The following is a 13,303-nucleotide window of genomic DNA, read 5'->3' as shown; positions in this document are numbered from 1 at the left end:
GAGAAAAAGTGGCCTACGCCTCGCCGCTCAATGTCCTGACTCCATGTTCCCTTGGCGACAGTGCATACGGCTGTGGGCGGTGACGGAAGGATGACACGTCGTCTGGTCCCTTCGCCATCTCGTAGCGCAGCCTGCAAAGGCATGTCCGAGGGTGACAGCTACCACCACGGCCGCTGCATATGTCTGGCAATTGACTCCAAATGTGCTGATTGGGGCCCGCGTGAGAGTGCACGAGCACTGGGAACCCCAAACAGAGAAAGAGGCGAGGATAGGCGCACCTATTGTTTACGGCATCTCAGAAACATGCAGAGGCACGTTTAGTGATGTTAGTGGTGGGCATACGCGCATGAGGAACTGTAGGCCACGAATCTGGGCACATTATGCTGGAAAAAATGACGCGCAAGCTCGGACATTGCCGAGTTGCGTAGTCAAGCGAGAGCATCCCGGACCACAGTGGTTTCGTGTCGCTGGCACATCCTGATTGGCGGGAACGAGTGCCCTAGTGAAATACAGAAATAGAGAGGTATCACATGTAAGAACCCCGGCATTAAGAATGTAAATAAGTAAAACTCACGCGCAGAGGGGTGAGAAAGTTGAGAAAGCACGTTGGTGGCATCAGTTGAAACAGTGAAGGGTGCCGTAGAAGAGTGTTGTAGGACAGTGAAGAGCTGGGTAAAAGTTCTGCGGGCTCGGGAGCTGTGGCCTCGTTGTCATCCGCCTTTCAGAAGGTGGTGATGGCCTGCACTCACCGGAAAACTGGTAATGTTTTGTGTCCTCTTGACATGACTTTGTATTGCACTCACTGTGTGTTAGATGATCCACAAATTGCACGTGGCATGACCAAAGGTTTGCCAGCGGACTTTGGGTGAGTGATGGAATTACTTGCCGAGATCATGCGAAAGGCTTTAGTGTTGGACTCACGTTCTACAAGACTCTTGCATAACACACAATAATTGGTGCTGCTGCTATTATACCAACTGGAAATGTGCAAGTTAGGGCTTGAAATCATCAAGTTGAGCCATGCTGGGCCCGATAGGCCGGGCCCAACTCGGGCCTGCAAGACATCCTGTGATGGCTTGAGGCCAGATTCACCGTGCTGGTAGTTCGAGGTTGAGCTGTGGGGTGACAGCTCTGGTGGCACCAGAAAGGGCGAAGGGTGTGCAATACAGTGGAGACACACACCTCAAAAGAAAATGAAATGCACAATAACCTTACTAATTTGTCCAATTGTAAGTAGGCTCTTATATTCCTGAAGGCAAGCACTCACCAGTGTATCTTCAGTACAACTATATACGTGGAAAGGGGAAAACACTTGCAATTGAAACAGATCACCCTGAATTGTCTTTCTTGGAACATCAACATGCAGAAGTGTGGAAAATGGTATGTCGGTCACTAGCACCATTATGTTCTTTGTTACTTGAACGCACTTGAACTTACTTGAACTCACCTCTGTACTCGGGTGAGCTGCAGCCTGAGCCTAAGCCGAGCCGTAGCCGGGTCAAGCTGAGCACATCATTAACACCAACCTGCTGATGTGAAGGCCTCTGGTCTTGAACAAATCCCTGCCCGGAGCACCTGGAACACAATGTGGTACCGAACAAAAGCAGACAACACCAGGTTTCGGTCTGGACCATACAGAGGCACAATGCCAGTGATTAGGAAAAGTAAAAAAACAGCGCTGTTTACAGATTGAGATGCTTGCACAGGGCTAGGCATCCAACTATGACCAGGGTTCAGCAGATTATCCCGGACATGAAGGCCAATTCACAAATCGAGGTGCTGTGATTGCATGAAGACGTCGGAAAGCTGGAAAGCATCTGCGCAATGCCGCCACTCGCACCGGAAAGGGTTTTCCTGAAAGCAGAAGGTGGATGAGATTGAGTAACCGTATTACGGTGGAGGCCCTGCGCTGTCTGAAGAAGGTAGCTTGCGGTATCCTCCACTATCGAGGCTAGGAGGTCCGAGGTAAATCCCGAAGGACGTGGGCACGAAGGAAAAACAACGATGTCCGGGCATGCGCGAGGGGGGCCGACGGTCATACAGAGCCCGGGAGTTAGGGCCAAATGTTACTAGCTCGGCCGGTCTTGGATAAGATATCCAGGATGCTTCAATTGTTGTATATAATATTTAATTCTGTACTCCGATGCTGTAAGACGCTTCAATTGCTGTATATAGTATTCAATCCGATGCTGTAAGACGCTTCAATTGTTGTATATAGTATTTAATTCTGTACTCCGATGCTGTAAGACGCTTTGATTGCCATATGTAGTATCTAATTTACACCCCGGTGCTGTAAGACGACGCCGTGTACACATTTTGTTCTTCATGAAGTATAACATTCCAATTCCACTCGACAGTCGCCAACAGACCCGTGAGGTCTACTTTGCACGCGCTCTAATACTATTATTGTAAACAAAGGGCAGTCCGCCCATTGGTCTCAAGTAAAGTCCCCTGAGCGCGACATGCTGTTGGTGCGGACGAGTGGGGGGACCTCGTGAGGCCGACGTGCGAATACGGTGTGAGAAAGGCTGCTGGCACAGGCAGCGGTGAGCATTGTCAAACGCGTCCGCTCGTCTGTGCCGCATCCGCATACGAGAAGAATGTTAACGAAGGAAACGGTGCAGCGTATCTGAGTCGCAGCGGCCAGAGTAATACTACTACATGCTCCCTAGCACGATAATGCGACCGAGCGGGATCTAATCAAAAGTCAAGAGGATGCACGTCATGGTGCCTCTAGCACATTCGATACATAGACATGGCATATATTCCACATGCGAAGGAGTTATGTCGGCGACTATAATTCTTCATAGCCGATTCCGTAGACATGCGGGGACAAACCGCACGGCGGAGACGAGTGTTCCGCATGCGGAGCAGTGCATCGCTCGCAGACAGGGATGGAAAAGCGACACGACGCTGCCGTGCGCAAATCGTCAAACGCGTCTGCCGCGAACATTGCGTTCGCTAGTCTGTGCGCTTATACCGGGAGCGAGCCCTTGGAACCGGAGCGCGAGGGTTTGGAGAGGACGCACCGGCAGCGCGGCGATATAACCGCAGGTGGCTGCGAGCGACATACGGCGGGAGAAAGCGCACTTGAAGTCGCAGAGCGGCGGGTGCGGCCGCACTCTACTACGGCGCGTTCATTAACGGCACATGGATATCTGAAAACAAGAAAACAATAGACATGGATATGGACTTATCTTCGGGATATGCCGGAGCGTGAGACAGGAAAGGCAGAAAGCGACGCTGGCTCGCTCCAACTGATCATGGCCTCGTCCTCGTCGTCCTTCTCCTTCTCCTCATCCTCATCCCCGTCCTCGTCGTCGCCCGCAACAGCCACCCATACCCCCGCCGACACCATCATGGCCGCAGAGCTCCGTCATATCACCTCCAACACCAACCTTGTGAGCCCCGCCCGCGAGCGCAGACTCTCCAACCGCAACTCCCAACTCCTCCGCACACATCGCCTCGGCTCCCGCTCTCCTTCTTCTATCCCTTCCTCCCCAACTTCTGTGTGAGTACTCAACGCCCTCATCGTCCGTATATCCTCTTTTAGAGCGCATTTTTGTGCGCATACACGACTGCGTTTTCCAGCTTCCGCCGATGGGCGGTGTAGTCTGGGATGTCTACATCGTCCACCGCTCTGTTGCCCGTCAGCTGAGGCCTGACCGTGTGCCCTGTACGTTGACACCGTCCATTTACTCGTTTTGCCTGTGTACCAGTGCGGGTGCGAGCGTGCCTGTCACTTGATCCTCGCATCGCGGACCAGGCGTAACTTTACGTGTTCATGGGGTTCATGCTGTCATGCCTACTCTGTTCTTATAGCATGCAGCACAACGCATCCGTCCGTTGAGCGTCGTCGCGAGGCCAAGCATCAGCTGCTGCCGTCGACCGCATACGCTAGTTGCCCGCATAGGCAGCAGAGTCGTATTAGCACCCGTTGATCTGGCTATATTATGCCACTTGGGCAATTAGGGGCATCACGCAGTGTAACCCTGCCTTGTATCACGTCTTCAATACACCTTCCTGTGCTGACCATCCTCTCCACAGCCATTCCTCCTCTTCCGCCATCTTCGAGCGCGACATCGAGCCCATCGCGCCGGCCTGCGCGTCCCTTTCCACCCCCACCGACCCCCACCGCATCCCGCGCGGCCGTATCACCGAGCAAATCGAGCACTCTGTTCCCTCCGTCCTCGACTCTGCCGTTGTCGTCCTCACTGCAGATTCCACAGATCCGGATGAGCTCGACTCCATCTCCATCATCGCCCCCGCCCTCCCCGATGCCGGCTACCGCTCCGGCTTCACCAGCCCCATCTCCCGCATGAGCTCCCGCAGCCCCAGCCCCAGCGCACCGCCGCACCGCCGCAGCCTCCTCCTCAGCGCGAGCCCGCCCCAGAGTACCTCGCCCCTGACTGCTTCCCCGCCTCTGCGCCCCACCGTGCACACTGTCAACGCGACCGCACCCGCACCCGCGCATGTGCACGCCCTCGGCCCCCCCGCGACGCCGACGTCCGCGTACTTCTCCGCTGCGTCGAGCTCGCCCCCGTCCGGTGCTAGCTCCGCCTCGTCCTCGCCGACCACCGCGACGCACACTGAGCACCCCTTGCACACGCTCTCCTCGCCGTCGACCGCCGCGTCCTCGCCCGCCGCGGCCACCCCGGCGACGGTCACGGTCCCCCCGCCCGCATCGCCCCACACGTACGCGTACGCGCACCCGCCGTCGCCCGCGCACACGAACAAGCGGCTTTCGTTCCTCTCGTACATGGACCTCCTCAGCAGCACCCCCGCGAGCACGCTCCCGCTGAGCAGCCTCACGGGTGCGAGCGCCGCTGATCCGCCGCACCTTCCCAGCGTGCTCGGCCTCCCGCAGGCGCAGTACGCGGCGAGCAGCGCCGCGGGCAGCGTGTTTGGCGGATGTGGCGCGGGCGCGGGCGGGGACAACATGCTGGACGACGTCGGCGGTGAGTGGGAGCGCGAGGGTCTCGGAAGGGGCCTTGAGGAGCGCCTGGAGGCGCTGAATGCGGCGCCGTCGGTCGTGCATGGGCGCGCCTAGTCCTCTAGCGGCGATGCTGTGCCGGACGGTGCCTGGCTGTCTCTCTGCGATCGGTTTCGGTGTTCTTGTGCTTGTGCTTTCCCGTTCGAGGTGTGCGTGCGTTGGGCCGCTCCCCTGGTTTCTGATCGCTGTTCCCGAGGACTACCGTATGCCCCTCCTAATCCCAATACTTCACGACGACCCCTTACGCCTTTGCCGGCGCGGGGATGATGATTCCTGCCTCTTCCTGACGCGCGCGCGCGCTGTTGTTTATCCTATACCCGACAGTGTGCTTGTAATTCTTTTTCTTTCGTACTATTACTACCGACGGGCGAGGTACCTGCGTGGCGATGTATGTGTGTATGTATGTGCGTGTGCTTGTTGTGAATGGACGCTGTCCGTTATCAATGTCCGTTTAGACGGCGAGGGCGTGAGATTGCGAGTGTCGAGGGCGGCAGCCCAGGGTAGGTCCTCGCGCCTGGGAGGTGCGTACGCCGGGAGCGTCCCAAGGATCGGGCGGCGTGACGTCAACCAACGGAGGCTGATCTCCCACCGATCGATTCCGTGTGGCGGTCAGTACCGCGCCATGCAAGTCATCCACCCGCAGATCCCTCCTGACAACGCCTGCCCAAGAATAACCTTTTGCAAAGCATTATTGCGGCCAGTCAGTGCGCTTTTCACGGACACCGAAAAGAAAACATCGAGGCCCTGGGCGGGCAATGCGTATGTATGGAACCTCGGAGGAATTCCACCGTCCGGCACACGAAATGTGAGATGTCCGCCGTGAGATGCGCTAGCCTTCATAGGTTGCCCGCGGACAGGGAGACTTACCCACACGGTGTGGCAGCGCAGTGTGTGGTTGGCTTCTGGGGGCGTCGGGCGAGCGTCGCCGCGGGAGCGAGTGGGAGATGTACTCGTGTAGCATGTTCTCTGCCGGCGGCCGCTCTGGCGTCATCCTCTCAATGTGCAGTCTGGTTCGGAGATGGTCTGGGGACAGTCGGAGCTAGCTAGCATATAGTACAAGTAAATTGTGGCTGATGCATTCGACGGCATCAGTGTAGGCTGGGTAAAATACCGGTGTGTATTGGTGAACTGTCTTGCCCAGGAAAACACGATGCAGGTGATGTACAGATCGGCAGCGTGGGGGAAACGAGCGACGCGCACGCACTCAACTCTTGTATCATGTGCCGACGACAATACATCAATGAAAACTCGACGATAGAACGAAGAGCTCACCTAATGTGCGCGATGCCCGAGCTCGCTCAGAGAACGTGGAGGTACGAGGGAAAGGGAGAAGATGGATTGCAAGATGCCGGGTCCTCTGTTTAAGGAGACAAGACACATGATCCAGCAGAAGCTTCGAAACAGCGAGTATAGCGTCCGTAAAAACAGGATCGTGATCGGCACAAAAACCGTAAGATGCATGCTAACTTGAGATAGGAGACCTGTCCTGGGCAGAGACAAGCTAGACCTGAAGCGTTTGGTCCGAGTCCACAACCGACGCCGCATATTTTCGTATGTCACCTGCCGCCCCCGTCGCCGATCACCTTGGGCACTGTCTTCGCAAGCCTGAGAGTCGGAGGAGATTGAGGAATGTACGCACTATGGGTTTCCGACCGCTCGGGAATACAGAACGGAGGGAAGATGTAGAAGAAAACGGGTTTCAACCACCACGTTGAGTACTGTTGACAGACGTTCGCCGTGCGCAATGCCGTCGGTTTTGTGTGCTGATGATTGGTGATCGGATCGCTGACGTTCGTTCCCCTTCCACAGCACAGGATGCACGACGCATGCTCTGTTCGCTGGCCTGGGTAGAACAAGCACAGAGGCCGTTGAGCGCGTCTTGAGAACAGGGGAGACGTTTGTGCCCATCGGGCGGCGGACGGGGAGCGTCGTGGTGTGCGCGGTCTGACGAGGAAGGGATGCGCTTCGCGTCCTAGCATCGAGGCTTGAAGACCTTCGACCGGGAGCGTGAGCTGCTGATGGCGATGAAGGTGGCGTCATCTTCAGAGGGTGGTTGTGATGCTGGAGAACATCGGTGCCACGAGCAGCCTGAGGGATCCGGAGAACATCGAGGCAGAGCAAGTTGCGTGTTCGGAGCACACGCCACGAGAACCAGGATGCTGCGTGAACGTGAACGTGCAGAGTAAGAGCGGTAGCGCGTCGCGAGGACGTACACAACGATCTAGCAAATTGCGCGCCTTCATCGAGCTTCTTGCGCGTATGAATAACGCTAGTGTTGGGCTGTATCTGGTACATGACGGGCTGCGTCTTCATAACGTCTCCTGCGCGCGGGGGATTCAAGATCAGGGCATATAGCCAATATTTGGAGGAGGGTCAGCCTGCGCGAACAAAGGCGAGAACGCACAAATCGGAGTTTCACATGATCTTCCATGGCTACTAGCTCGCTACATGGTCGGGCCTCCGTTGTCTGGGGGGCGATTGAGGCCGGGAGGGTCGCCAACCATCTAAATCGCCTGCCCCCTATTCGTCAACGGGCGCACCATCTACAGGCTGCTGCCCGCTGACACACCGGTTCTTAATCGTTTACCTTGCTTCTGGGCTCAAATGCTGTGCGCCACCCGTATTCCCCGCTGCTCGACGCGATTTGCAGCGTCCAATCTGAACTTGATCGTCGGACGGGGGGTAGCAAGGCGGGATGTGAGAACAACTGCAGAGGTTGTGTATTCACGCAATACAGGCGTGAGGATATTTTACGGACATGTAATCATGGAACGCACCTGAGGATGGATGACGGGGTGGTTTCCGAATGCAACGTTTGAACCATTGGCGCTCCTAAGAACCCGAACGCGGGCGCCCTTTCGCAGGACGATGTCGTCGCGTCGCGAGCTGTAAGAGACTCGTGATACAAGACCCTTCTCCCGCACGCCATTGGAGGGTTACAGCCGACGGCGATAAGGGCAGACTGAGTGAGAGCACAGGAAGGCTTGTGAACGAGCGAGCACAGGTAGGCGGACTGGTCACCTGTGAGGACAAGAAGAGCAACAGCATTGGGGCACAGCTTGCGCGCGTCTTATCAGCGGGCAGACGGAGAAGACGGCGGTGGAATGGAAGCCATGTCCGCGCAGAAGCAGAGCGTGATGTCATGCGCCATCTCGGCCTCACTTTGGAATGCCAAGTACACTGGCTGCGCTGTCCGTGACAGCTGGGAGGCGGGCCAAGACGGGCAAAGGAGAGCAGGCGAGCTAGCGCAGGGTTAGGCGAGCAGACGCGATGACGCGGTCAACGCGATCGGGCGATGTCGATCAATGGGGGTCAGCCTTGAGCGCGTTAGGGTTCGCTCTCAAAATGCGTCATGGCGCTCAGATAACACTAGCGGCCTGCCCTCCGCCTCTCCGCCCCCCTCCCCTCTCTCTCAGCTCGCCACCCGCCCCGATGTCCACGCCATGTCCCCCCATCGACGGCGACGCGTCGGGCGACGACTACTCCCCGCCAGGGCCTCCGCCAAGTGACCCCTCTGCCCGCCCTTCTCTCTCGGACGACTCACGCCCAATCTCAGACGACTCGCGGCCCAGCTCGCGCCAGGCGTCCACAGCGGCACCCTTGCTGCGTTCGTCGCGTCTGTCTGCTCCCGGGCTCTCCCCGCTCAATCCTCACAGCTCGCTCGTCGTTCGCCCCCGCACTCGTTCCACCAACGACGCCCTCATTCGCCGCATCGCGTCCGGCGACGCACACGCTCTCGCTTCTCCTTCTCGCGGCTCTATGATTCTCTACCGCCTCGCTACCGAACCTCACGATTCCGATAGCCTCCCAGAGCCTCCCCGCCTCTCAGACAACCGCAAGTCCTCCTCCGGCGAGTCGGTCATCACCCTCTCTTACGACTCAAAGTACCCCGCCGGCAGCTCCACCCGCCAGAGCGCGTTCATCCCGTACGCGTTCGATCCCTGGGCCGACGCCAAGGACGAGCCCGAGGACGACGACTACCTCTACGAGCCTGGCTATGGCGATGACCGTGCGTCCTTCCGCGTGCGCTCTTGGCGCGGCCTTCTAAACGTCACTCTCCTCGTCTCCGTCATAACCGCCCTCGTCGCCCTCTTTATCTGCTACCCCGTGGTCAGCTTCTACCGCGGTGACTCTTACAATCGCGCCATCAACGCCAATGCGGCCGTTAATGGCACCGGCCAGGCCGCGTCCATCGCAAAGGCATCTACGCTGTGAGTGTTTCTTCGTCCTCTCCCGTTCGCTGACCACAACAGCGCCCAGCTTCGCCCTACGCGACGTCATCGACCCCGATACGCCGCAGGACGCGCGCACGCGCACGGGCTTTGACGGGCAGCCCTACGTCCTCGTCTTTTCCGACGAGTTCAACACTGACGGCCGCTCTTTCTACCCCGGCGACGACCCGTACTGGGAGGCCGCCGACCTCTGGTACGGCGCGACCAACGACCTCGAGTGGTACGCCCCAGAGCAGGTCACGACCGCCGGCGGGGCGCTGCACATCACCCTCGAGCAGGTCGAGCCAGGCGCCGCCGACAGCCATGCGCTCGGGTATCGGAGCGGCATGCTTCAGAGCTGGAACAAGTTTTGCTTCAGCGGCGGTTACATCGAGGTCGCCTTGACCCTCCCGGGGCCGGACTCGGACACCCAGGGATACGTGAGTAGCTCGCCCGCTGTGCGCCTGCGCCTTCTGACGCGCCCCAGTGGCCCGCTGCCTGGACGCTTGGCAACCTCGGCCGCGCGGGCTACCGAGCGACGACGGACGGCACATGGCCATACTCGTGAGTCCCCACCGCGCGAGTTGTGCGCTCGCCCTGACCGTGAGCGGCACGTAGATACGACACGTGCGACGTCGGCACGTTCCCGAACCAGACGTGGGCCAACGGCACCGGGCCCGCCGCGGCGCTCCACTCGGACGCGTCCAAGGAGCAGTACGACTATGAGCTGTCGTGGCTCCCCGGACAACGCCTCTCGTGAGTCGCCCGCGTTGGCGCATATTGGCGTGCTGCTGACAGGCGCGAGTCGCAGCGCGTGCACGTGTGCGGGCGAGGACCACCCGGGGCCGGACGTCGCCAGGGGCCGCGGCGCGCCCGAGATCGACATCCTCGAGGCGGAGCGCAACAAGACCGGCCGCGGCCAGGTCGTGTCGCAGTCGGCCCAGTTTGCGCCGTTCAACAGCGACTACGCGTTCGATGCCCAGGGCGACGCGTACACCGTGTACGACGCGGGCCGCACGAGGGCCAACGGGTACAGGTGCGTGCTATGCGCGCCGTGCGCCGTGTCCCGCGGATGCTGAATTTGCTATGGCGCGTGCGCAGGGGCTCGCCGTTGTGAGTGCGGCGGTCGTGGCGCGCTGGCGGGCACTGACGGCGGAACACAGGCAGCAGGCCGTCTCGGCGCTGACGGACCTTCCGGACGACATGTTCCAGGGCTCGGGGCAGGTCTTCACAACCCTCGGTGAGCACGGCAGATGCGCATGGCGCCGCGGCGGCCTGATCGCTGTGCATGCAGGCTTCGAGTACTGGACAGATCCCGCACGCCCGCAAGACGGCTTCATCACCTGGCAGACGGCCGGCGAGCCCTCCGCCACGATGCGCGCGCCCGCTGTCGGGCCCGACGCGCAGTCGATGATCGGCCAGCGACTCGTATCGGAGGAGCCCATGGTCAGTCCTCCTTTCGCTGGCACGTGCGCGCGCTGACGTGCGGCAGTCCATCGTCCTCAACCTCGGCCTCTCGCGTGCGTGCTCCCGTTCGTCTCTGCGCGCGCGCGCGCGCTGACGCCCGTCCCAGATAACTGGCAGGACATCGACCCCGCGACGATGCTGTTCCCCGCGGCGATGCTCGTCGACTACGTGCGCGTGTACCAGCGCGCGAACGAGACGAACGTCGGCTGCAGCCCGGCGGCGTATCCGACCGCGGAGTACATCGCGGCGCATATGGACGCCTACTCGAGTGCGTCGCCCCGTGCGCGCGCGTCTGTCTGCACGCCGCGAGCTGACGCGTTTGCGCAGATCCGAACTTGACGAGCTGGGCGGGCCCGGGGCCGGCCAGCGCGGGGTATTCCTGGCCAAAGAACGGGCTCGTGAGTGATGATGCGCTCTACTCGTGCGATGATGCTGATGGCCGTGTCGCTGCGCAGTACGAGGGCGGCTGCTGATGTCACCACACGATCGTTTTCTGATGCCTCTACGAACATTTTTATCGATACCCTATTGCTCCGGAACCCGGAAGGATAGTTGTAGCTGCTCACATCTGTTTGTGCTAGTACTGCGCATGTACATCACTCCTTGGACTTGCCTGTAGATGATGTCTCACTGTACGGCGGTCAGCCACACATGTAAAAGCGAATGTAGATTGTAGACCATCTTTGGAGCATGCAATGAAGTCGATACACGAGTGGTGACAGTGACCCGGGGGCCACCAATGCTCGCTCGCTGCGACCATCCTGCTTGCGCTGCTTTCTTGTCTCTGCTCCTGATTGCTCTCATGGCTTGCAATAGTATCCAGGCCCTAGAACTACACCATGCTCCCGAAATTCCAGTCGTCATGTCTGTCACCTCCGCCGCACGAAAGGACCGGAGCGCAAGCAGCGCCAAGGATGTGAATGCGGAGGTTAGTGCTGGGGCCCCCCAGCAACGTGAAGGGCTAACCGGAACGTGCGCGTCATGGATGCCAAAGGTGGGTGCAGGTGGAGCATCACAGACAGTGGAGGGGCGGACAACTGCTGGGCACAGACAGTCAGCAGGTGTCCGTTCGAGGGCAATAAGAGCACTTCACGAGGGGGGCACGGCTTGCCTCAACATGGTCAACATGGCGGTTAGCAAGAAGTCAGCATGTGCGACCAGCATCTGTGCGGAAAAGACTCCGCACCACGCAACATGTTGCACTGAGCATCAATGCGCCTTGTCTCAAGGCCATCTGTGGTTGTTTGAGGATGGCTGCCAGACCGATGAGCCCACGCGCATCCTGACGTGGGAGTGTTTGTATCGCCGGGCGCACGCTGCAGTCATGCAAAGCATAAGAACAAGATTGGAGCGCAGGGGCGGACTACATGACGGTTCACGTAGGCTGTCGATCCTGTTGCTATAAGAGCGTAGGCAGCGACGTGACGTCTGTAGCGTATACAGACGATCCTCAGTACGGCGCGCTCGGAACACGAGTGCAAGACTGTATATTCGTACCTGTAGTGTATGTTAACGACCAAGCGCGTCCGACCGATTCGCGTGTGCGCGCGCATGCATGATGCCGCGTTATTGCGTCAGGATCGGCGCGATGTTGATGCGCCCCTGGTGTCCCTGTACCTGTAACCTCATTCCCCTTTTCTTTGAACTTTCTCCCGAGATAGCAATCACTCACCTCGCGTAGCGACTGGCTATATACCCGGTGTTTCGTGGCACGGACTTCAGTTGTCGTTTGCACACCTACTGAAGTCCGATCGTTACCTCGTTAGATCTCTCGCTCGCCTCTTTAAGATTAGGTTAGGTTAGGTGGTGTTGGTGTCGACCTGCCTGCTGAAGGACTTGTGGCTGACTTGGATGACTTGGGTGGAATGGCGTCCACCCCCAAGTTTCGCCTATATTTATAGGCTCTTCAGATCCGCTTGGTCAGCTGAGTCGCACGTCGCGAGGAACGAGCGACCGGGGTGCAGTAAGGTGCGATGTCAGCAAGGACTCGACTGAGAAAGAACTTGCTATGGGAACTTGTAGAATGACACGCCTTCATTGGAGGGACGTGATACTTAGGGTTAATGGGACTGGGTAGGGAAGACTAGGTAGGGGATTCCACTAGGGAAAACCCTAGGGAAGGCCGTAGGAAAGGCCATAGGGAAGGCCGTAGGAAAGGTGTAGGAAAGGCTGTAGGAGAAATCATAAGAAAGGCTGTAGGAAAGGTGTAGGAAAGGCCGTAGGAAAGGCCGCAGGGAAAGCCGTAGGGAGAGTGTACAAAGAGCGAGTGTAGGGAAGACACAGGAAGAGGTGCAAGAAAGAGGGCAAGAAAAGGCCTAGGGGCCGCGCATGTACGTCCCGGACGCATAATGCCAGACTATGGATGGAAAGAGTCGGAGGCGGCTTTCTAACAAGTGTCGTTCGTGAGGGCATGCTTCCCGGACGCACACATTCTGCACTGGCCACTACTCTCAACTTACATGAGCCTTGCCCGTGAGGTTGTGCTTCCTGGACGCACGCATTCTGCACCGGCCACAACTTTTGACTTACATGAGCCTTGCTCGTGGGGGTGTGCTTCCCGGACGCACACATGGTGCACTGACCATGGGGGCACGTATAGATGTACTCTCACAAGGAATGGGCCAACGCTGTA

The 13,303-nt window shown here is 58.7% G+C and overlaps 4 protein-coding genes across 4 annotated transcripts in view; 2 read left to right on the top strand and 2 right to left on the bottom strand.

Moving 5' to 3' along the window:
• Positions 1 to 3,359: 3,359 nt before the first annotated feature.
• POSPLADRAFT_1142448 (hypothetical protein) lies at positions 3,360 to 5,050 on the top strand (the record flags this gene model as incomplete). Its single annotated transcript, XM_024485425.1, has 2 exons — positions 3,360 to 3,511; positions 4,048 to 5,050. The coding sequence occupies 2 exons, from the start codon at positions 3,360 to 3,362 to the stop codon at positions 5,048 to 5,050; spliced, it is 1,155 nt and encodes a 384-aa protein (XP_024338712.1).
• Positions 5,051 to 6,549: 1,499 nt separating this feature from the next.
• Positions 6,550 to 7,288, bottom strand: POSPLADRAFT_1056513 (hypothetical protein; the record flags this gene model as incomplete). Its single annotated transcript, XM_024480791.1, has 3 exons — positions 6,550 to 6,756; positions 6,806 to 7,152; positions 7,207 to 7,288. The coding sequence occupies 3 exons, from the start codon at positions 7,286 to 7,288 to the stop codon at positions 6,550 to 6,552; spliced, it is 636 nt and encodes a 211-aa protein (XP_024338711.1).
• Positions 7,289 to 8,752: 1,464 nt separating this feature from the next.
• On the top strand, positions 8,753 to 11,144 carry POSPLADRAFT_1142572 (glycoside hydrolase family 16 protein; the record flags this gene model as incomplete). The annotated part of the gene is made up of 10 exons (XM_024485447.1): positions 8,753 to 9,180; positions 9,254 to 9,644; positions 9,692 to 9,768; positions 9,823 to 9,960; positions 10,016 to 10,258; positions 10,368 to 10,444; positions 10,499 to 10,650; positions 10,697 to 10,724; positions 10,778 to 10,939; positions 10,999 to 11,144. The coding sequence occupies 10 exons, from the start codon at positions 8,753 to 8,755 to the stop codon at positions 11,142 to 11,144; spliced, it is 1,842 nt and encodes a 613-aa protein (XP_024338710.1).
• A 1,645-nt stretch (positions 11,145 to 12,789) lies between these two features.
• POSPLADRAFT_1111611 (hypothetical protein) overlaps positions 12,790 to 13,303 on the bottom strand; it is a gene marked incomplete at both ends in the record, with an annotated part of 1,343 nt that continues 829 nt past the window's right edge. Inside the window, 2 exons of the mRNA XM_024483380.1 lie at positions 12,790 to 12,840; positions 13,131 to 13,195. Of these exons, the coding sequence (XP_024338709.1) occupies positions 12,790 to 12,840; positions 13,131 to 13,195 (116 nt within the window). The remainder of the gene's footprint in view (positions 12,841 to 13,130; positions 13,196 to 13,303) is intronic.

The sequence above is a fragment of the Postia placenta genome (genome assembly GCF_002117355.1).
Source record: "Postia placenta MAD-698-R-SB12 unplaced genomic scaffold POSPLAscaffold_7, whole genome shotgun sequence".
NCBI classification, from domain to species: Eukaryota; Fungi; Basidiomycota; class Agaricomycetes; order Polyporales; family Adustoporiaceae; genus Rhodonia; species Rhodonia placenta.
Note: the sequence above shows the minus strand (reverse complement) of the source record. Positions and strands in the feature narration are given on the sequence as shown.